Source organism: Nomascus leucogenys, chromosome 18 (assembly GCF_006542625.1).
Source record: "Nomascus leucogenys isolate Asia chromosome 18, Asia_NLE_v1, whole genome shotgun sequence".
NCBI classification, from domain to species: Eukaryota; Metazoa; Chordata; class Mammalia; order Primates; family Hylobatidae; genus Nomascus; species Nomascus leucogenys.
The window spans coordinates 84,620,363-84,642,745 of record NC_044398.1 but is presented as its reverse complement, the minus strand read 5'-3'; the positions used below and the strand labels follow the sequence as shown (position 1 = coordinate 84,642,745).

Genomic DNA, 22,383 nt, shown 5'->3' with positions numbered 1-22,383 from the left:
CCGGGCAATTTTTTGTATTTTTTTGTAGAGATGCGGGTTTCACCATGTTGCCCAGGCTGTTCTCGAACCCCTGGGCCCAAGTAATCTGCCTGCTTCGGCCTCCCAAAGGACTGGGATTACAGGCGTGAGCCACCACGTCCAGCTGGGCATGATTTTTCAATGCATCAGAGACAGCTATATTAGAAAAACCATTCACAAAGTGATTCTCCCTTGGGGCTATCTGTTTATAAAATAAATAGGCTTTTCGTTCATTTACTCTCTGTTCTTACTCAAAGGAAACGGTATTGCTTCTGCAGACACCCAAAGTATGAGTCACCTTGTGCTTATAAAGTCCTTTGAGGGTGGGGAGCTCAGAGCTTGCAGAACCCTGACTTGCTGACTTCTCAGCTGTAGAATGAGTTAATGCATTATTTTTCAGATCAAATATGTTTTCATGCTTTCTCTTAAACAACAAGCACTGAAGGGAAAGAATGAAATGATCTAGTGTCATTCTATTGCTCCACGCTTTGCTTCTCATCTCTTCAGCCAGAAGCCTTTGCTCTCAATTTGTACTCAATCTACTTATTTAAAATTTTAAAATGTAAATTATTTCCCCCAAAAGTACCCTGTGACTGCAGCTGCCTTGTTGCTCATTCCATTAAGGTGGCTCTCCTCCCTGCATCATAAACTTCCTTGGTCTGAGACACATGTGCTGGTATATGGAGCTGGTTTGCAGCAGCACTTAGACTCAGCTGATGGGGATGTGGCCACCTCTGCAGCTGGACGGTGGCTCCCTCTCTGGGGCCTTCACGATTTATTGGGTTCTAGTTTATTTATATTGTTTCAAGCTGTTTTTTTTTTCTTTGTTTCTTTTTGAGATGGAGTCTCACTCTATTGCCCAGGCTGGAGTGCAGTGGCACGATCTCGGCTCACTGCAACCTCTGCCTCCCAGGTTCAAATGATTCTCCTGCCTCAGCCTCCCAAGTAGCTGGGATTACAGGAGCACACCACCATGCCCGGCTAATTTTTGTGTTTTTAGTAGAGACGGGGTTTCACCATGTTGGCCAGGCTGGTCTCGAACTCCTGACCTCATGATCTGCCCGCCTTGGCCTCCCAAAGTGCTGGGATTACAGGCATGAGCCACTGTGTCTGACCCATTTTATGTTTTAATTAGTGGTGGGGAAAAGAAGACTACTGGCTCCATTCTGGATAAAATGAGGATAATTTTGTCCTCGCATCCAGCCTCTTTGTGGATTTTTCTGTCTTTAGTGCAGGGCCAGATGTGGGTTTTTTTTTTTTTTTTTTTTTTTTTTTTTTTTTTTTTTTTTTTTTTTGAGACAGAGTCTGGCTCCGTCACCCAGACTGGAGTGCAGTGGCGCAGTCTCGGCTCACTGCAAGCTCCGCCTCCCGGTTCATGCCATTCTCCTGCCTCACCTCTCCGAGTAGCTGGGACTACAGGCGCCCGCCACCACGCCCGGCTAATTTTTTTGTATTTTTAGTAGAGACGGGGTTTCACCGTGGTCTCGATCTCCTGACCTCGTGATCCGCCCGCCTCGGCCTCCCAAAGTGCTGGGATTACAAGCATGAGCCACCACGCCCGGCCTGATGTGGGTTTTTTTTGAGGCTCCTAGGAAGAAGAAAAGGACACTGAAAAGTGGTGGCACTTAGGGCAGTGCCTGGCATATGGTAGGCGCCATGTGACTATTAGCCATTGTTTAAACACTGGCTGAATATCTACCCCACCAACTGATGAGATTATTAGAAAAGAACAATTAAGTGCTACATTTTTGAGACAGGGCCTTGCTCTGTTGCCCAGGCTGGAGTGCAGTGGTGCAATCATAGCTCACTGCAGCCTCGACCTTCCAGGCCCAAGTGATCCTCCCTCCTGAGCCTCCCAAGTAGCTAGGACCGCAAATGTGTGCCAGCAAGCTCAACTAACTTTTTAAGTTTTTGTAGAGATGGGGTACCCACTTTGTTTCCCAGGCTGGTTTTGAACCCCTGGGCTCAAGTGATTTTCCCACCTCAGCCTCCCAAAGTGTTGGGGTTACAGGCATGAGCCACACAGAACCTGGCCTGAGTGCCACATGTTAAAAAGGCCTGAAATGGTGTAGATCCAGACTTAACTCACAGAATTTACCTGTTAAAGGGTAAAAGTGTGTGTGTGTGGGGGGGTGGTTCTTTTTGTCTAGAATAAATTTTTTGGAAATAAGCTTTTTCTGGACAACTCGGTTAAATAATTGGTAGAAGTTACAAGAGGGATACTCAAGACTCAGCATGGGGCATTTTGAAAAGTACAGGCAGTCCTTAAATCAGGAGGACATTGGGATCTAAAGATTCATCTGGAAGTTGGTTATTTGAAACACACAATTAATTTCATTTATCTTAGAGAAAAAATATTAAAAATGATGGCTAGGTCATCAGGTTAGCCTAAAAGAACTTTTGTAACACAGAATCCATCTAAGCTATCAGACTACAATGCTAAAAGTACAAGAAACTCTTAAATATTTGTCTAATAGGCAGATTTGTCCTTAATACGCTCCTAATTTACATATTCTATGCATTTTTTCATATTCATATAATCATTCATTAAATATCTGCTAAGTGTCAAACACTGCACTAAGCTCCAGAGACCCCAAAATTATAAGATGAAACCTCCATTTGCACTAAGATGGGTGAGACGAGGTCATGGTAACATACATGCTAAGCGCAATGATGAAGATACCCACAAAGTAGTGTGCAGCCAGGAGGATAGAAAGTGACATTGAGCGGAGGGTAGTGGCAGTTGAAGGAAAGCTTCTCAGTGGGGCTGGACAAGACTAGGATTGTGCTGAAAGGAATAGTAGGAGCTTGCCAGGAGAAGGATGGCATGTGGATAGGGGTGTTCTCTGCCTCTCCCCGTACTCTCACATCTCCCTAACTTCCCTCGTGGTACCCACTCAGGTTTGCCTTAGACACACCCCTAAAGGCTTCTTGAGGGCTAAATGGTTTACCTCCCTCCAGCCCCTAAATAAATTTCCTACTCCCAAGCAGGTGTTTTCAACCTAGGATTAGGATAGCAATCTGATTGAACCAAAGTGCATGGACACGTATAACCATGCCCTCACCTAATGGTGCTTAAGCTTGGGTGCATCAGAATCACCTGGAGGAGCTTTCAAACCGTAGTGATGTGTTCAATACTGATACCTAGGGCCACATGCACAAGAGATTCTGAATTTATTGCTCTATTGGGGCCCAAGTATTAGTAATTTTTAGAAGCTCCATGTGACATGAAGGTGTATACAGGGTTGAGAATCCTGCTGTCTTCCCAGGGATGTCTGCATTCTTTGAATTGATGTGGGTTTCATATACAAAGGAAATTATAAAAGTAAAACATCCACTCCACCTTTCTGACAAATGGTTTTCATTTCTGAATTCTCTTTAGTGTACTTCCAATCATATAAATCACAGGAAATCAGGATTTAGACAATTTTGCTTTCTGCTTTTTTTAATTCATATTACTGTTTTCTCGTGTTGATGTTTTGTTTAAAATGAAATGATTTATTTAGCATGGAACCATTATTCTTAAAACCATGCCATTGGCTAATGGGAGCTTTCCAAATTTGGGGTAACAAATGATACTGCAATTAACACCTTCACATAAATTATCTGCTTTGTTTGTGTGTGTTCATTAAGGAATATCAAGCAACATAAAACATCCAAGGGAAAGTGTTTATGATGTGATGCAGGGGATACCGAGGCCAGCAAAGTATGCCTTGCACACTGGAGAGGAGAGACAGAGGGATCCAACCCAAAGGCTTCCCATCCCTTTTTTTCTTCTCCCTTCCTGCTTAGGCTCTTATTAAACTCCCTTGTTTATTCTGCTTCTCACAGCACAGAGCTTAATTCATTTCACCAGAGGCAGCTTCTCACCTAACCTGAATTGTTTCCTTCTCTTCCAGCTCTGACTCAGTTGCCTCAACTTGATTCCCTCCACGCTACACTTTCCGCTCCCCTCCAAGGGCTGGTTTATACCAATCTTGCACATCTCCTTCTCCAGAATTAGCCTTGTTTAGGTCCAGGTCACCTTTGAGGGAGTGAAGCCAGGTAGCCTTTGTAGTCACTCAGCACCACCTGTCCTCAGGACCAGAACAGATGCCTATGATACTTATTAAATGAAAGGCTGAGCTAACAAATTTCTTGAGATCTTCCAAATATGTTGGAAGTAGATTTTTGTAATAGACATTTTAATGGAAATTAGTTGGGTCATATTTGTTTTTTTGATGCCAGACTATCATATTTTTTTTTCAGAGAGAAAAAATGAATTTCATATTAAGTCAGAAAAGACTGAATTCAATTGTTTTCTAATCTTCAAAGAAAGATAAAAATCTGTCTTACCCTAGTATGTATTATGTGTGTGTGTGTGTGTGTGTGTGTGTGTGTGTGTGTGTGCCTGGCTATGTTCCTTAATGAGGGCAAGATGGCACCCTGCACCCCTTCGAGCAGGGCCTTCCTTACACCCAAGTGGAGAAGGACTCACCTACAAGTTGTGAGCTGAGAGGAATCCCTGGATCCCAAGTAGCCCTTTATCTCCCTCCCATCTCCACCACCATAAGGGGCTTTTGACTGCTTATTCCTGTTGAAATCAAATATTCTGGGAAGGTAATAATGGGAGCCTTTATGTCTTGTTTATCTGATTAACCTAGCTAGGGAGTGAGGGCCTGGGCCAGGGTAAATAATGATAGAATGACTGAGCACCCCTTGGAGTTCATCTATGTCAAGGTCATGAACATGGCTGTGCATCCCAACAGCCAAGTGAGCTGCTTAAAAATAGATTCCCACACCTACTGGGAGGAGAGGTAGATACGTCTGTGCTGGGAGCAGCACATCTGGGTTTGAGGCTAAGTGATCCAGGACAAGTTACTTCCCCTCTCTGTGCCGCATTTTCCTCACCTGAACATGGGGTAAGAATACCTACTCTTACAGGATTGGGACGAGAATTAAGTAAGTTGAGATCATTTAAAATTTCCAGCATCATGCCCGACCCACGCTCCACTGCACAGATGAGGAAACCAAGGCTCAGAAGGGTGAAAGGCCTTTTCCAAATTATCCAGCTATTTTTCTGGCAGTGACTGCACCTGAATTCAGTGACTCCTAGATCAGTGCTTTCCTCCACTCTGTTGATGAAGTAGAGGGAGAGGGGGAGGTGGATCTCTAATAGGCAATGCTTTATGAGGAACGGGGAGCTGACAGCTGAAGGATCAGGAGGTCTCAGGCTGTGATGGAAGAAGTGGAAAGGGACCCAAAGGACAGCAGAGAGAGGACTGAAGGTTAGTGCTCCCTCCCTTACACTGGCCCAAATGCTCACTCTGGAGAGTCGGGAGGCTGGACCCCATACGGGGAGGAAAACTATCATCCATAGCCAAATTAATTCTCAAATGCATATTTCATTCATTCATTCATTCATTCACCTAGAGTTATGGCAGTAAATAAGGAAGACAATGTCCTGCCCTCAAGGAGCTAACATTCTAGTGAGCTAAACAAGTAAACATGCAACCTAACATCCTCTCATCATAAGGCCTGGGTGATAATTTCCTTTAAGTACTTCAGTATAAACAATATGATAGATAAATTGTCTCTAATGCATACCCATATAATTTAAAGCACATGAATCAAGAATCGACAGGCCAGAGATGGTTACTTAGTGCTTTAAAGACCATTTTAGAAATCTGCATGAGAAGGTTTGTTAATGACCATGGAGACGATTTTTTCACTGGTGATGTGAGTGCTGTTCTGTATAAGCAATTATTGGAAAGAATGTTCTGCCCTTAGCCTAATGAACATACAAGCGTCCTCCAAGCCCCGCAGCCTCAAGTTGGTGAAATGGTACTCCTGGTCTAGACTCCAGATTCTAGAGGCCCCTTATCCTGCACCCCACAATTAAAGGGCATTCCCTTGTTTGGCTGGCCCACAAGTCTGGTGGCCCTGCTGTCAGCATATCAAGCACATGGCCCTTTCATGCAAGGGCTTGCTCAGTGCCCAAGGACAGTGAGATGGACTTCCTTGGAGCTCAAAAACAGACTTTATGACTGTTTTTGTGCCGGTACATTTGACAGGATTTGCTTCCATTGTAATATATTGCCTGATGGCAAGGTTGTGGGAGCAGGAAGCCTATATTCCCCACCCCCTCACCCTGTACTTCTAACTACCAGAGACAAAAAGAATCTGACGTTTGCTGGATAGCCAAAGCATAAACATATATAATACAATGATAAGGCATATAAAGAAAAATCAAGCAGAGCAAAGGGCCAGGGATGGAGTGGATTACATAGGTTGCTTAGTTGCGATATCTGAAAGATTCCTCTGTACCAAAATCTTCACAAATAAGTGAGATATTTATCTTTATATTAGATGTAGAATGTATTCAAGAAAGAATGAATGAAATTGCCATTACAGAATACCACATGATGACAGTGAAGAGAATTCTAGAGCTAGAAAGACCCCGAGATGCTATTTATTTCACTCTCCTCATTTAAATCTCAAACAATCCAGGCCCAGTTAGGCTGAGTGGTGTCCTTGAGGTCACACAGCTGGTCAGTAAGAGATCCAAGATGACAGACCTTCGGGACTGAAGAATGGGGAGGAAACAAGAGAACTCTGTCAAAAGTGAAGGACAGTCCCAAGGGAAGGGCTTGGGTTGCTTAATTCTGGGAAAATGTTTTGATTTTAGCTCATCAAGGAAGAGACCAATCCCACTGCACTGGGCGACGGCAGCAGCTGCCCAGGACTCTCAGGGATTGGCAGATGTGAACAATCAGATCCTCAAATCCTTTCTGAGGTCATGTCTGAAACTGTGCGTGCATAAGGGGGGATAAGGGGGAAAGAAAAGAGAAGAAGGTAGGCAGAGAAAGGCAGGAACATGTGGCCAAAGGACACCATGAGACAGGCTTGCCTGGCTCTGGGAGTCTGTGCAGAGTTGCAGAGTTGCAGGACGGCCCTGAGAGCATGGGCTGCATCTTTTTTTTTTTTTTTTGAGACGGAGTCTCGCTCTGTCACCCTGGCTGGAGTGCAGTGGCGCGATCTCGGCTCACTGCTAGCTCCGCCTCCCGGGTTCACGCCATTCTCCTGCCTCAGCCTCTCCGAGTAGCTGGGACTACAGGCGCCCGCCACCACGCCCGGCTAGTTTTTTGTATTTTTAGTAGGGACAGGATTTCACTGTGGTCTCGATCTCCTGACCTCGTGATCTGCCCGCCTCGGCCTCCCAAAGTGCTGGGATTACAAGCGTGAGCCACCGTGCCCGGCCTCATGGGCTGCATCTTACAAGGTGTGTGCTCCTGGCCCCGAGCGCCACGGAGGAGGGGTTAAGATGGCCCCTAATGGCTGGGCATGCTGGCTCATGTCTGTAATCCCGGCACTTTGGGAGGCCGAGGCAGGCAGATCACTTGAGGTCAGGAGTTCGAGACCAGCCCGGCCAACATGGTGAAACCCTGTCTGTACTAAAAATACAAAAATTAGCTGGGTGTGGTGGCAGGCACCTGTAATCCCAGTTACTCAGGAGGCTGAGGCATGAGAATCGCTTGAATCTGGGAAGCAAAGGTTGCAGTGAGTGGAGATTGTGTCACTGCACTCCAGCCTGGGTGACAGAGTGAGACCCTGTCTCAAAAAAAAAAAAAAAAAAAAAAAATGACCCCTGAGCCATAAGCACACAGGAAATGTGAGCAGGGGACTTGGCCACAGCCACATTGTGGCAGCAGAAAGTCAACACCTGGACGCAGAAAAACATAAAGGCCAAAACCTAGAACTGGAATGAGCTGGAACAAGGCCTACACCGCAAGAGCTACATTTATGACTTTTGAGAGGTTTACAACTTTCACAAAGGAGGGAGAGAAAAATAGGGACCATGATGGATGGAAAAAATCCATTTCAACCTGTCATTACATATACTTTTCTTTTGAAGATTTCAAGAGATGAGGGAAAATTGACTTATTTTTCCCATTTAGGGTATTGAGGGAAGCTGACCAGCACAGACTAAACCCAAAAAATGAAATGCATCTTCTGTTGGTGTTCTCAGTTCTACCGCAAAGAGGGTTGAAAGTAATTTTGCTGGTGGCAGGGACTGGGGATGGAGAAATGAGGGAAAAGGAAGCTCCCCCACACCAATATGTTAGATGGTTGGGGCTCCTTTCAGATTTACGGCAAGCTGGAAAATCTGTTCTATGTCTGGCTCATGTCACATTCATATTTCATGTCTATTAGAAGAATCTCACACCACATCAATTGTCTATGATCTACATTACATATAATAGGCTCTCTGCTTATCTTTGACACAGGTGACGGGCTGATGTAGAAACTGTCAAAAGACTATACAATGACTTGTATATTCAATAATGGCTCAAACTTCAAAGGTCTATCATTTTGCCCTGCTCTTCATTTCTTTCCTCATAATGCTTCTCAAAGCAATCTTGTCTTTCCAGCCTCACAATCAAGGACAAATTCCTGAATGCAACATTTGCTTTTCCATCTTCCCACTTCACCTCACTCATCCCTGCAGAAGTACAAGTATTCCTCGCTTCTTCAAGTCCACGCCTAAGAATTAAGAGCCTTGGGGAGAAGGGTACTACATCGACCACTGCATCTCAATCACTGTGGCAGACGTACCACAGCACTGGGAAGTTGGCCTTGGCAAGAATCTCAAGCTATTACTACAGAGTTGGGAAGAAGGTTTAGGATCAAGATAGAGGTGATTGGCCAAGGTGAATGCATGAGCAGAGAGATGCCTTCAACTTCCACTGCAGACAGTTCTGACATCTTGCCTCTACCTGAGGCGAGTTCTAGCCCTGGGCAAGTCAGTCCAATGAATGTTATTGAGAACCAGCTGCAAACTATTACTGCCCTACTGACCTAAGCACAGAGGTTATAGGGAAGTCTAACTTGCAAAGCCTTCTCTCAATGTCACGCACCATTTTGAAGATCAAGACATCTCCTTAATACTTTGACCACTTGCTTCCAGGCTAGTTTTTTTGTATTCCACTCTGCCAGCCTGAGTTTCTAGCTCACTGAACTCTTGTCTCCTGGCCTGGTATCCTAACTCTGGTGTCTGTTATTTCTTAGTCCCGATCTGTGTTACCTCTGGATTTTCTTACGTTGATGGATTTACCCCCAGACTCCAACTCTTGCTTCTCAGACATGTTATTTCTATGGATGCTTTTGTTTGCTGTTTCCTTTATTCCAGGTCTCTCTCTTAGACATATTTTCAGAATCTAACCACTTTCTCACCACCTCCATTGGCACCATTACCTCTTGCCACATTTCTTGCTGTGGCCTTCATAAGTCAGTTCATGTCACTCATCTGCCCCCAAACTCCACATTGGATTTCATTTTACTCAGCAAGAAGACAAAGCCCTTTTAGTGTCCACTCTGACCCCATGGCTTCTTACCCTCTACCTTGGTCATTCTGCTCCAGCCAGACAAGATTTGCCTCTCTTCCAACTGGTCTCTCACACTCCCATCTCAGGACCTTTGCGTCTGCTGTTGCCTCTGCTGTGAATGTACCCTCTCCAGATGTCTGCCTGGGTCTTTGCTGAAATGTCAGCTTTACAGTCACATCCCCCTAGACCATTCTATTTACAGCTGTAACTCTCCTTACCCCAGCATTCTCCATGCTCCATGTAGCTTTATTTTTCTCTACAGCACTTAGCACCATCCAGTATACTACATCTCCTGTACTTATCTGTTTGTTGGACTGTCTTCCCCAAACTATTATAGAATATAAGCTCTATCAAGGCAAAGCGTTCTGTCTGTTTTGTTCACTGCTGTCTCCCAATGACTAGAATAGTTCCTGGCACAGGATATGCATTCCATAATCGTTTTTTTTTTTTGAATGAAATAGTGAATGACCTCTCTATCCCCAGCTCAGGTATCTTTCTGGCATCCAAACAAAAATATTCAAATACCAATCGGACAGCCCCAGGTTGACGTAAAAACTCAACATGTCCAAAATGGAACTTATTACCTTCTTGACCACAGCCCAGACCCACTGTCCCTCCTGTGTCCCAGCCTCAGAATGCCATTGTGCTCCTGCAGGTGGTTTTTAAAATTAAAAAACATAAACAAGCCGGGCGCGGTGGCTCACGCTTGTAATCCCAGCACTTTGGGAGGCCGAGGCGGGCGGATCACGAGGTCAGGAGATCGAGACCACGGTGAAACCCTGTCTCTACTAAAAATACAAAAAATTAGCCAGGCGTGGTGGTGGGCGCCTGTAGTCCCAGCTACTCGGAGAGACTGAGACAGGAGAATGGCATGAACCTGGGAGGCAGAGCTTGCAGTGAGCTGAGATTGCGCCACTGCACTCCAGCCTGGGTGACAGAGCGAGACTCCGTCTCCAAAAAAAAAAAAAAAAAAAACATAAAACCTGCCATCTCCATTCACTCAACTGCACACGCAGAAACTGGAATCATCTTTGACAACCTCTTTTCTTCCTCCTAACATCTAATCAAGGACCAAGCTTTGTTGAATGTATCCCTAAATATCTGTGAACATGTTGAGTGTTGACTTTTCCCCTTTCCAACCCATATTTTTCTTTCTTTCTTTCTTTTTGAGACGGAGTTTCGCTCTGTCGCCCAGGCTGGAGTGCAGTGGTGCGATCTCGGCTCACTGCAAGCTCCGCCTCCCGGGTTCACGCCATTCTCCTGCCTCAGCCTCCAGAGTGGCTGGGACTACAGGCACCAGCCACCATGCCCAGCTAATTTTTTGTATTTTTAGTAGAGACGGGGTTTCACCGTGTTAGCCAGGATGGTCTCGATCTCCTGACCTCGTGATCCGCCTGCCTCGGCCTCCCAAAGTGCTGGGATTACAGACGTGAGCCACCGTGCCTGGCCTCCAACCTACATCTTAAGTGTCTTAACCAGTCTCCCTGCCTTCTTTCTGGCCATTAGAGGGAGCTCTCTAAAGGCCAAGAATGATCTTGTCATTCTCTGTAAGACAGCTCAAAGTCTCCCTGTCCCCACACCATAAGGCAATGTGAAAGAGTCTTCATGACTTGTTCTTTGAGTAATTCTTTTACTTCCAGAGCTTGTTAGCTCATATTTGCTCTTGCTGAAATGTTCTTTCCATCTTTTTGACTGGCTATCACCTACCAGGTCCCAAGTAAATGGTACTTCTTTCAAGAAACCCTCTCTGATGCTCTGAGCATCATGCACTTTCCACATAACCCTGACCACTATATTAAAACTGAAGTCTACTTGTGCTTATGAGAATAAAGACCACAACTGATTTACTCATGGTTGTATCATAGGTGCTCAAAAAAATAGTTGTTGAGTAAATAAACAAACAGTATTAAAATTCACACTGAGATAGAATAGATATACTTTTCTTATTCTTCTTGATAAGTACAACAAAATATCCTGGACATTATATATAAAACAAACAGAACAAGACTGAAAGAGGAAAAAGGAGAAGTGCTAGGGAGCTTGGGGATGGGGAGTTCCCTGCGTTTGCCTTCTGCTCCATAGATCTCAGACTTGGAATTGAACAAGTTGCCAACCCGGAAATGCCAATAGGCACAGACAAAGAAAAGCCCCAACCAAAGCCTGCTCTCTCTAGCCCAAGGACCAGGAAAAGGGCAGTCTAGCAAGGTAGAAAACTTTTAGATAATAACCTCTCTCCTCAGACCAAACACCAGGAGAAAATTGTAGCTCAACTGCCAGCTACATCAGCAAAGGTCTGGTGGTAGCCTAGACTTGCACACTTGTGAAACTAACAAGACCTGTCAACACTACCATTGGGATGGCATCAGAGAAGGGTAAGTAAGGAGCTGGGACTTTCATCCTTGCTGGGTGGTAATGAGCTCCTCCTTCCCTTCCTCCCATGGTATCCATGATCAGGAAGGGAGTGTGGACTCCCAGCAGTAATGAGAACGCCCACTCTTGGGTGTCACTGGAGCTTAAGTGGAGTACCTGGACTTCTGCGTCAACCTGGTAATAATAAGGCAATGCCTCCCCTTCTCTTGCCAGAGAGGAGTCAGAGAAAGCCAACTCAAGCAAAAGGCTTAAGTAAGATCCAAATTCTCATAACATAATATGAAAATGACTGCTTCCAATCAGAAACTGCTTGTCATACAAATAAACAGGAAGATTTCAAACAGAATGAAAAAAGACAATCAATAGATGGCAACACTGGTATGACCGAGATGTTAGAATTATCTGATGAATATTTTAAGGCAGCCATAATAAGGCTTCAATGAGCAACTATGAACACACTTGAAACACATGAAATTTAGAAAGCATCATGGAAAAAATAGAAAAAATAGAAAGCCCTAGCAAAGAAGTAGAAGAAATAAAGAAGAACCAAAGGAAAATTTTAGAACTGAAAAATATGATAACCAAAATAGAAAGCTTAGTGGTTGGGCTCAACAGCAGAATGGAGGAGACAGAGGAAAGAACCAGTGAACTGGAAGACAGAACAATTGAAACTATCTAAAGTGAAGAACAGAGAAAACAAACTAAATCAGGGACCTGTGGAACTATAACAAAAGATCTAATATTTATGTTGCTGGAGTTCAGGCAGAAGAGAAAAAGGGCAGCACTGAGAAAGTATTCAAATAGTTAAAGTTTATGGGAGGCCATTGTTTTGGGCTAGTCTCCTGCACTAGGCCACAGCGGACCAGTCCTAAGCAGAATGGAGTCACTCATGCTAAGTGCCACCTAATCAAATTGAACTTTGAAAAGAGCCAGTTTTCCAAAAAACAGGTGATTCCGCCCAACCTGAATGAGCATCATAAGGAAGTCCCCTCTGTTTTAGTCCTTTACAGAAAGGGACTTTGAAAGGACTATCTGCTTTTTGTTCTCTGTATCTGCTCTCTTTAGACCTTTTCTGCCTATGAAGCCAACTTTCTCTGCTCAGCTCATTACAACACTCATCCCATTTTAGAGAGTGAGGTGTTGCCTGCTTCTAGAATAGCAGATAAAAGTCAGCTAGATCTTTACACTAAGTTTGTTGTAATTTTGTCTTTTGACAAAATAAATAATGGCTGAAAAACCTCATAAATTTGGCAAAAGCTGTAAACCTACCGATTCAAGAAGCTGAGAAAACCCCAGACATATTAAACCCAAAGGAATCCATGCCAGGCAAAGAAAAAACCTGAAGAGCAACCAGAGGAATCAATAGTTTATTCCTATTGGGAAAAAGTACTTAAGACTATAGATCATCCCCCTCTACAAATGTGGTACCTGTTTTTAGAATTCCCACAACAGACTCAGCAGTAACCCCTCACTTGCCCCAGAGAACACTGGATCTTATCTATCTTTTAAATATTGGCTTCTCTGAATAACAGGAGAAAGCTAAGTGTCATAATTGCTTTAATTTGTAATTAATTTTTACTATTAGTGAAGCTGAGCATTTTTATATGCTAAGTGTTTGTTGACATTTCTTTATGAATTTCTAATTTATATATTCAGGTTATTAATTCATTTCTGTTTCAACCCCCTCCTGCCCTCAATTTATCATTTATATGTGCCTATGGTATTTTTTGCTGTATAGAATTCACATTTTGTTTTACACACAGAATTCTTTTAACCTTCTCCCTGATGGTTTCTGGTTTTGAGGTCATGCTTATAACTAGCAGCTAAGGTTTTAGGGAATGTAGATTTGCTTTTGATTTGCTGTCCAGGGGTACAGTTTCTCACCTTTTGCATAGCTAAATCTGCTGAATAATAAATTGCACTTTAATAATAATCTCCAGCCTTAAATATATGGTGTAAGTAAAGAATAAATATTTGGTCTTCATCCCCAGTTCCTAGCATAGAGCTCCTAAAACCCTTGGATAAGAGTATCTTTTGGAGCCTGGCACAAGGGGTCATACCTATAATACCAGCTACTTCAGAGGCCGAGGCAGAAGAATTGCTTGAGGCCAGGAGTTTGAGACCAGCCTGGTCAACACAGTGAAACCCCATGTCTTAAAATAAAAAAATTTAAAAAAATTAGCCTGGCATGGTGATGCACATCTGTAGTTCCAGCTACTTTGGAAGCTGATGAGGGAGGATCACTTGAGCCCAGGAGTCTGAGGCTGTAGTGAGCTATGATTGAATCACTGCATTCCAGCTCTGGTTACAGACTGTAGCTCTGGGCAACAGAGGGAGACCCCATCCTTCCCCCTACTCCACCAAAAGAGTGTCTTTTGTAGGCTAATGAGATGACTCTTGGCTGAGGGGATCCTAGATAGCTTCTGGATTGGGCTGGTCTCCAGAAAAACCAACCATATGTCTAGAGGGTTGGAATGTTTAGTCCCCTCCCACCTCTTTTTGTGTCCCTTAAATCATCATGTCCCAGTCATTGTGCAAGTGCGCTCCAATCTGGGGAAAAAGCTAGAATGTCACCATGCATCTGTTTAAGACTGCAATTGTTATGCTCATTTTTGATACTGAGGTTTCGAAGAAAGGAGGATGTTGATGGCATTTACAGAAGGGAAAAATGGTTGTTTCATTTTTTTTGGCACAGAAAAGTGCTATTCAATAAGTACATCTAGGTTTAATTCCAAAATTTCCTGCCTTTTTATCAAATGATCTAGGTAGGATAACTTATAAAAGACACAAAATTAATAAAATGGGCATAAGAGGGGGCAAATCAAGATGAGGAAGAGTGAAACAAGTATCTGGACTATGCAGATTTAGCAGAGGCACAGGCTCTCTGTTTCCTGATTGCACAACAGAGAAGGAAATGTGAAGAATTACACAATTTTTTTTATCATATGAAGTGAGGACACATAACAGCTTCTCAAAGCGTGGGTGGAGGAATACAAAATGATTCCTAGAACCCACCCCTGAGATGTTCAGTCTTCATGGTAGACTCTGAGTAGAAGAAGATGTGTCCTATGATGAACAATGTCCTCATTAGTGTTTTCATAGTAAATGCAAATGTAATCCTAATAGAGATTGGATGTGTGCCCCACCCAAAGCTCATGTTGGAATGCAATCCCCAATGTCAGAGATGGGGCCTGGTGGGAGATGATTGAATTATGGGGACAGATTTCTCATGAATGGTTTAGCACTATGCCCTTGGTACTGTCCTCGCAATGGTGAGTGAGTTCCTGTGAGATACGGTTGTTTGATAGTGGGTGGCACCTCCCCTCAAGCTCTCTTGCTCCTGCTCTTTACATGTGATGTGCCTGCTCCCCCTTTACCTTCTGCCATGATTGGAAGCTTCCTGAGGCCTCCCGAGAAGCAGATGCCACTATGCTTCCTATGCTTCCTGTATAGTCTGCAGAACCATAAGCCAATTAAACCTCTTTTCTTATAAATTACCCAGTCTCAGGTATTTCTATATAGGAATGCAAGAACAAACCAATACAAATCCCTATTAAAATCAAAGGTATAATATTAGAGGTATAAGTCTGTAATGTGGTTGATAAATGTGGCTTGCAAGTGTTATAACTCTCATAGCACTTAGAATATACGTTAAATTATGTTGCCCAAAGATAATTTTGACTGGGATTTTGGCAGGAGTTGGCCGTTCAATGGCTCAAGAGGAGCCTGGACTCATTGTTCCATTCTGATCATTAAGGACAGATTCTAGAAACTGGGCAGGAAGTTGGCAGCGCTAATGTTCTATGATGAAAATTCCAGTCTGCTATGGTTTGAATGTTTGCACACCTCCAAAATTCAAGTTGAAACTTAATTCCCCAGTGCAACAGTATTAAGAGAGGGGGGCCTTTAGGAGGTGATTAGGTCATGAGGGCTTCTCCCTGGTGAATGGGATTAAGGCCCTTATAAAAGAGGCTTCACAGAGTGTTTGGCCCTTCCTGCCCTTCTGCCTTCCACCATGTTAGGACAGTGTTTGTCCCCTCTGAAGGACTCAGCAACATCTGGAAGCAGAGAGTAGCTCTCACCCAAGACACCAAACCTGACTTGATCTTGAACTTGCCAGCCTCCAGAACTGTGAGAAAATGAATTTCTCTTCTTTATAAATTACTTAGTCTCAGGTACTTTGTTAGCGCAACACAAGAGAATGAAGTAAAGCACAGCCTCTAGCCAGAATTTTTGTGTTCTATTCGTGTGTTCTTGTATTCTATCCTGCTTCCATGGGGAGATGAGGCTATAGAGTATCGCAACTGGTTGGGATTTTCCTCTAATAGCTGAGTTAGAGATCAGTGGAGACCTCCTAATGCAACCCAGAGAAACATGGAAAAGGTGGAAGAGGTTTTAGCCTGAAACATTTTCAGATATCCGCTAATTAGCTCATACTAGCGAATTTACCATGGCCGTGGTCACGCTGCTCTGGAGCACAAGTCATCTTCTAGATCACCAAAGGAAACGACTTCCTGTGATTATCTGATGACATCTACTTAAGTGCTGGAGAGCGTCTACCAGCAACAGCGTGACTGCGGTGAGAATGCACCTGGCAGACCTTCGTGTTACTGTGCTGGTGTGCACAGAGGTGTTTTCCCACATGCTGCTCCCAGACAATGACTGGAAATGACAGGACTATTACTGCAGGCTGCTTCCTGGGTCACACAGGACTCCTCTGAGGCTGATGTTGTCATGACCCATGGGTCTCCAACAGCCTTGCCCAAACCTTCCTTAGATTACTGGATAGTCAGGGAGATTCCACCCAAATGCTCCTTCCTCCCTCCTTCACTCAGGCTTAGAGTTGCATGCAGCTCTCCCACACTTCACTCCCTCTCCATCGTCTCTCGCACAGTCATTTCCTCTAATAACATTTTTGCATGTTTAATCCCATCCTGACATCTGTTTCATGGAGGACCTGAATTAATACAAAAAAGCAACATTTGTTTTTATTTCAATTGATATTTAACCTTTCTGACAACAGAAACATGGTAGGTCTGTGCTTCTCACAGGAAGGACCTGACCAATTTCAATTTATGAGGGCTTTTTTTTTTAAGCCAGATTTTTGTCCTAGGTGAATACTCATCCTTCTATTCCTTATGGCAGAGGAATAAGCAGCTGGTTCTCCCAAAACAGTATCACACTCTTACAGTATACAAGAAAAAGGAAGGAGGCTATGACCTAGCCTTGCTTTAACATTGAGGGGGTTATTTTATTTTATTATTTATTTTTTGAGAAATGTTCTCTCTGCTGCTCAGGCTGGAGTGCAGTGGCACAATCATGGCTCACTGCAGCCTCTACCTCCTGGGCTCAAGCAATTGAGGAGTTCATTTTAAACGTGTAGTGTAATCCACATCTAAGCTCTTTGCAGAATGAGAGGTTCATGAAAGAAAGCTCAATGAAGCTGCAGAGTCTTAATCTTGCTTTTGGCAGCATCAGCCCTGGCATCCACCTCAGGACCTCGTTCACAAAGGCAGAGAATTAACATTCGTTGAATGAATGAAGGAGATGCCATACAAAGATTGTATGGTTCCTTTCAGAGCCTAAATATTTAATAAGTGGGTCACTGAGGGTCTGAACTAGAATATTTGATAAGCAGACGTCCAGGGCTGAGTGTTAGATGTTCTGCAGGGAGATGGATGGAGGGGTGCCTACAGGGTTCTGCAAGCTCAGTAATAGATGTTGTTGAAGAAGAAATATAAGTTAGAGTCAGGACAGGACACACAGAGAATGCGCCTCTTTGGGGTCAATAAAAAAAGGGAATGAGCCCAGAGGAAGCACTCAAGATCATTTGCAAATTGATATCCCAAATGTTTTGGCATAGTTCTGGGAAAAAACTCTCCTACATTTCAAAGTCCAGATAATACTGACTCCACCCTCTGGCACAGAGGACTTCTATGGCAACATAGCACAGGAGTGGTATATGAAGGCAAAGGCCATTTGTCTTAGCTCATGTCAAACGGTAAAGCAGAGCTTCTTTTGTTTTAATTTAGCTATTCAAGCTGCTGAAGCTATACCCAAAAGCCCTAGCCCTTTCTCTGATATGAGTCTCTGTGTTTCCATATTGGGAGCATTATTTTATTTATTTATTTATTTTTTGAGACGGAGTCTCATTCTTGTTGTCCAGGCTGGAGTGCAATGGCACGATCTTGGCTAACTGCAACCTCCGCCTCCCAGGTTCAAGCCATTCTTGTGCCTTAGCCTCCCAAGTAGCTGGGATTACAGGCACCCGCCGCCGTGCCTGGCTAAGTTTTTTTTGTATTTTTAGTAGAGACAGGGTTTCACCATGTTGGCCAGGCTGGTCTCGAACTCCTAACCTCAGGTGATCTGCCCGCCTCGGCCTCCCAAAGTGCTGGGATTACAGGCATGTGCCACTACGCCCAGCACAATTGTTTTTTATAACTAGAAACGTGTTTGGCTTTCCTCCAACAAACCAGGAAGGTCAAGAGATATGTTCTAGAGACCTCTTTGTGGTTGCTTAATGCAGAGCTCATGCAGACACATCTGCAAACCTAAGGAAACGACCCTCTAAGGACTGGTTAGCCACTTAAAATGTGGGCCAAGATAGGCTATTAAATTCTAATCCTCACTGCTTCATTACAGCTTCCTCATATTGTTAGCCTACAAACTAAGTTAAGGACACATTTAAATTCCTTCACTGGCTCTTTATTGCCGTATTAATTCCTGCTAGCACATATGTTCCCCTATATTTTCTTTTTAAAAGATATGAGTGGTACGTACAACTTTGTGAAGCCAGATATTTTTGGATTTTTACTTTCCTGGGGAAGTGACAGTTTGGCTTTTTTTTTAGTTGTTGTTGAGATGGAGTCTCACTCTGTTGCCCAGGCTGGAGTGCAGTGGTGTGATCTTGGCTCACCACAACCTCTGCCTCCTGGGTTCAAGTGATTCTCCTGCCTCAGCCTCCTGAGTAACTGGGATTACAGGCATCTGGCACCACTCCCGGCTAATTTTTGTATTTTTAGTAGAAACGAGGTTTCACCATGTTGGCCAGGCTGGTCTCGAACTCCTGACCACAGGTGGTCCACCCACCTTGGCCTCCCAAAGTACTGGGATTACAGGCATAAGCCACTGTGCTCAGCCAGTTTGGGTTGTTTTAAAATAATTTTTCAGTGGTCTCACAGGGCTTAGAGTGCCTCTTACTAGAGGCCCATTTCAACATACCTCCGGTCTGTGGGGTACAGTTCCACAGTGACCACGTCAAGAGAGTTCCAGGCCGAGATGGTCAATCCATTGTACAGACACAGCATGCCTATCATCATGGATTCACTGGTGCCGAACCAAAGGAAGAAACAGCTGATCCCCGAAAGCACCATAGAGCCACCTGCCAACAATGCAGACAAAAGGCTGGAATGTTTCCCATCATCTTAGTAAAGCAAGAACCCTTGGGTCCTTGGGATTGCTCAAGAAAACTGAATTCTAAGTGGAAGCTGCAGGATAGGCTCCATAAAGCACCTGAATGAAAGGCTCTAACTGCCTCTGAACACAGAAAGTATGAAATGCATATCATCTTTTACTCAGCTACTTAAGTGGGAAAATATGCATTTTACACATAGTTTTTCAGTCTGTTAACTCATGGAAACCACTCAAATGAAATGTAATTAGACATAATTTTCACTGTAATTTAGTCCCAGTGTAAGGTCTAAGGGATTTCTCCTCACTGGATGCAAATCCCTAATAGATGGGAGTACAGGGGGAAATCCTCTGGATTGCAGCGGCAGCTCTTTTATTTGACATGAAACTGAGTACATACCTAGCATTGTTAAGCGCCCAATTCTGTCCATCAGCAAAGCAGACACAATGTTCCCTGGCAATACTGCCAATGTCCCCAGAAAGTTGACAAAATAAATCCAGTAGGCACTATAGTCATCATCAAAGGTAATCTGACATCCCGTCTTGTTGTGAAAAAATGAGCAGTTTTTAAATTCACTGTCAATGAATTTATATGGCTCAAAATCTGTAGAAACAACAACAAAGACAATTCATCAAGCTCTTACCAGGCATGCACCAGTATAAGATAAGCCTATGGAGAATTTGGAGAGGAATCACAGTATTGTAAATTCCTTGAGGGCTTTCAGGCCTGTGCTGGCTTGACTTTTTGGGTCTTCTGGCCAAAACATAGGATCTAGTCTGGGTCTTCACGTCATAAAGTAGGTGAATGATGAGATACCTTTGCTGAATAAAGGAATAAATTAAATTAAGGGGTCCAGTTATCTTCTGATTTCCTATGGTTGGCCATTGCTAATTATATTACTTGCTTACTCCTTTACAATATTACTTTGTCCTAATTATCATGTTACATAAAGACTATCATTATAGTACTAATAGTGTCCATACTACAATTATAAAAACAATTTGTTTCAAAATGTGCATGGGCTGGGTGTGGTGCCTCACGCCTGTAATCCCAGTGCTTTGGGAGGAGGAGGCAGGAGGATTGCTTGAGCCAGGAGTTCAAGACTAGCTTGGACAACATAGTGAGATACCATCTCTACAAAAATAATAATAATAATGTTTTATTTGAGGCCGCAGTGAGCTGTGATTGCGCCACTGTACTCCAGCCTGGATGACAGAGCAAGACCCTGTCTCTAAGGGAAAAAAAGTGCAAGAGTCAGCCTTATCGTTGCCATTTTACGAGACTCTAGGGCACAGAGAAGGAACAAGTCTTTCCTGAGGCTGAATTTATAATTTAAAGTCTATGTGCATGAATCTACTGAGGAACAAGAGTCAGCCTCATCTGAAGGTCACCAGCATTCATTGCTAATCTTTTCTTGAATTTGAAACCATCCAAGAAGAGTTGCAGATGGTGGTGGTTTCTGCTAAAAGGCTGTGAGAATTGAAACTATCTTCCTTGCCGATCAAGATCTGACAAAATGTTGGTCTTCTGAGGTTTAATGGGTTGGAAGACAGGTAGATAGCATTGCTCAAAAAACAAAAAACAGAAAGACACCTGACCCCATTCTTCTTTGGAGCTAGGCAGAGCTGACTCTTGTCTGAGCACTAAGAAGGCAGGTCTGGCAACAGGGCAAATGCTGATGCTCCTGCCAATGCCAGGCTGTTATGCTGGATTCATTTTACAGGACACACAGACCAATGTTTGGGAGTGGGAAAGTGGAAGGCACAGGCTTTGAAATCAAATAAATCTGAGTTCAAACATCTGTTATTACTAGTTCTATAATTGTGGACAAATTACTTAATTTTCCTAAGCCTCAGCTACTGTGAAAACTAAATGAGATAATGAATGTCTAATGACCTAGAGTAGAAAACAGTATATAGGTGTTCAATCAATGCTTGTTTGCCTTCCTTTCCCCCGCCCCCGGCCCCGGGGAGTTTAAAATACCCCATTATATGGATTTGGCCAAAAATATATATGTATCTGAGCACAGCCACATATTGTCTATCTCTGTTGGCTATAGAGTTGAGGCATTTAAACAAACACCAGATTTTGAACCCAGGATTATCAAAACAAATAAACTACAGGTTAGGTCTTTGCTTTAAAAATTTATTCATCAAAGGATTTTTTGTTGTTGTTGTTGCCAACTTTTGAACTTTGGCAAGCTCCATTTGCACTAAATCTGACAAAGACAAACAATACAAGCCAACCTTTGATCCAACCTGATTTAGAGAACTTGTTCCATTTATTCTTTAATATCCACTTCCCGCATAAGCCTCTGCCCGCATTATCACATGATTATCGCAGTGGGCCCTTTGAAGAGGCCTCAGGTAGAGGCAGTACTAAGTAGCACACCTACCTGTGTTGTCAAAAACAGTATCAATAAATGTGCAGTTCTTGAAGTAGGTGTTCACTGAAGTTACATCCTCAAAGGTGCAGGATTTAAAAACGGAGTCTTTGAAAGTTACGGATTTGAACTTGACCCCTATGAATCTGCCCAAAACACAGAAAAATTCATATCAATCAATGACTGTGTCCATCAAAGTTCAAAGCTAAGTCAAATAGTTTTAGAGATGGAATGGCCCACTACGGACTGTCTTAATTACAAAGAACACAAGAGTTCTGGATTTTCTTAGCTCTCTGCTTTTTCCCCTTTTTCTCATCCAGGTTGACCTTTGGCTATCTTGTTGCTTACCAATATTATTTTTCACCAGGAAAAGAGATGACACTCCTAACTTCCCTTAGCTTTTTGCGATGTTGGTAAAAAGTTTTGTGGGGTATGCAGCTGAAGATAGCTTGGGGATTACCTGGGGCTATTCTTTAGGTTTTAATCCTATCGTCTCTTCATATGTATCTTTATTTGAATATTCTCTATTTGGGGTTAATGGCTCTAACTTAAGGATGTCCTCCTATCCGATCTCTTAATAACTTTATTTTTCCCTAGCTGAAAATCCAAGTCTTCTTCATTCTAGTGTAGGGATCTCTAATTATCCTGAAGAGACAGCATGAGAATTCTGTTTCATTTATGTGAAGAATAACTGACTTGGGGTTGAATAAACTCATAGGTGATGCTCATTTCCAGGATAATTTTTCTTCTCACAGCCAACAGATAGTCCTTGAACCAAATAGAATTATGAGAACTCTGCTTATTTTTGGAAACATGAAGAATGATGAAACCTGTTC

General features: G+C 43.3%; 1 protein-coding gene across 2 annotated transcripts in view; it reads right to left on the bottom strand.

Annotated features, from left to right (window-relative positions):
• SV2C (synaptic vesicle glycoprotein 2C) overlaps positions 1–22,383 on the bottom strand; it is a 261,367-nt gene that overhangs the window by 19,976 nt on the left and 219,008 nt on the right. For both annotated transcript variants that reach the window (XR_004026754.1, XM_003266080.4), the window contains exons 10-12: positions 21,560–21,693; positions 19,564–19,767; positions 18,975–19,134 (exon numbers count right to left, since the gene is read on the bottom strand). Coding sequence is in view for 1 of the 2 variants with exons in the window: in XM_003266080.4 (XP_003266128.1) it covers positions 18,975–19,134; positions 19,564–19,767; positions 21,560–21,693 (498 nt within the window). In the remaining variant the exon portion in view is untranslated. The remainder of the gene's footprint in view (positions 1–18,974; positions 19,135–19,563; positions 19,768–21,559; positions 21,694–22,383) is intronic.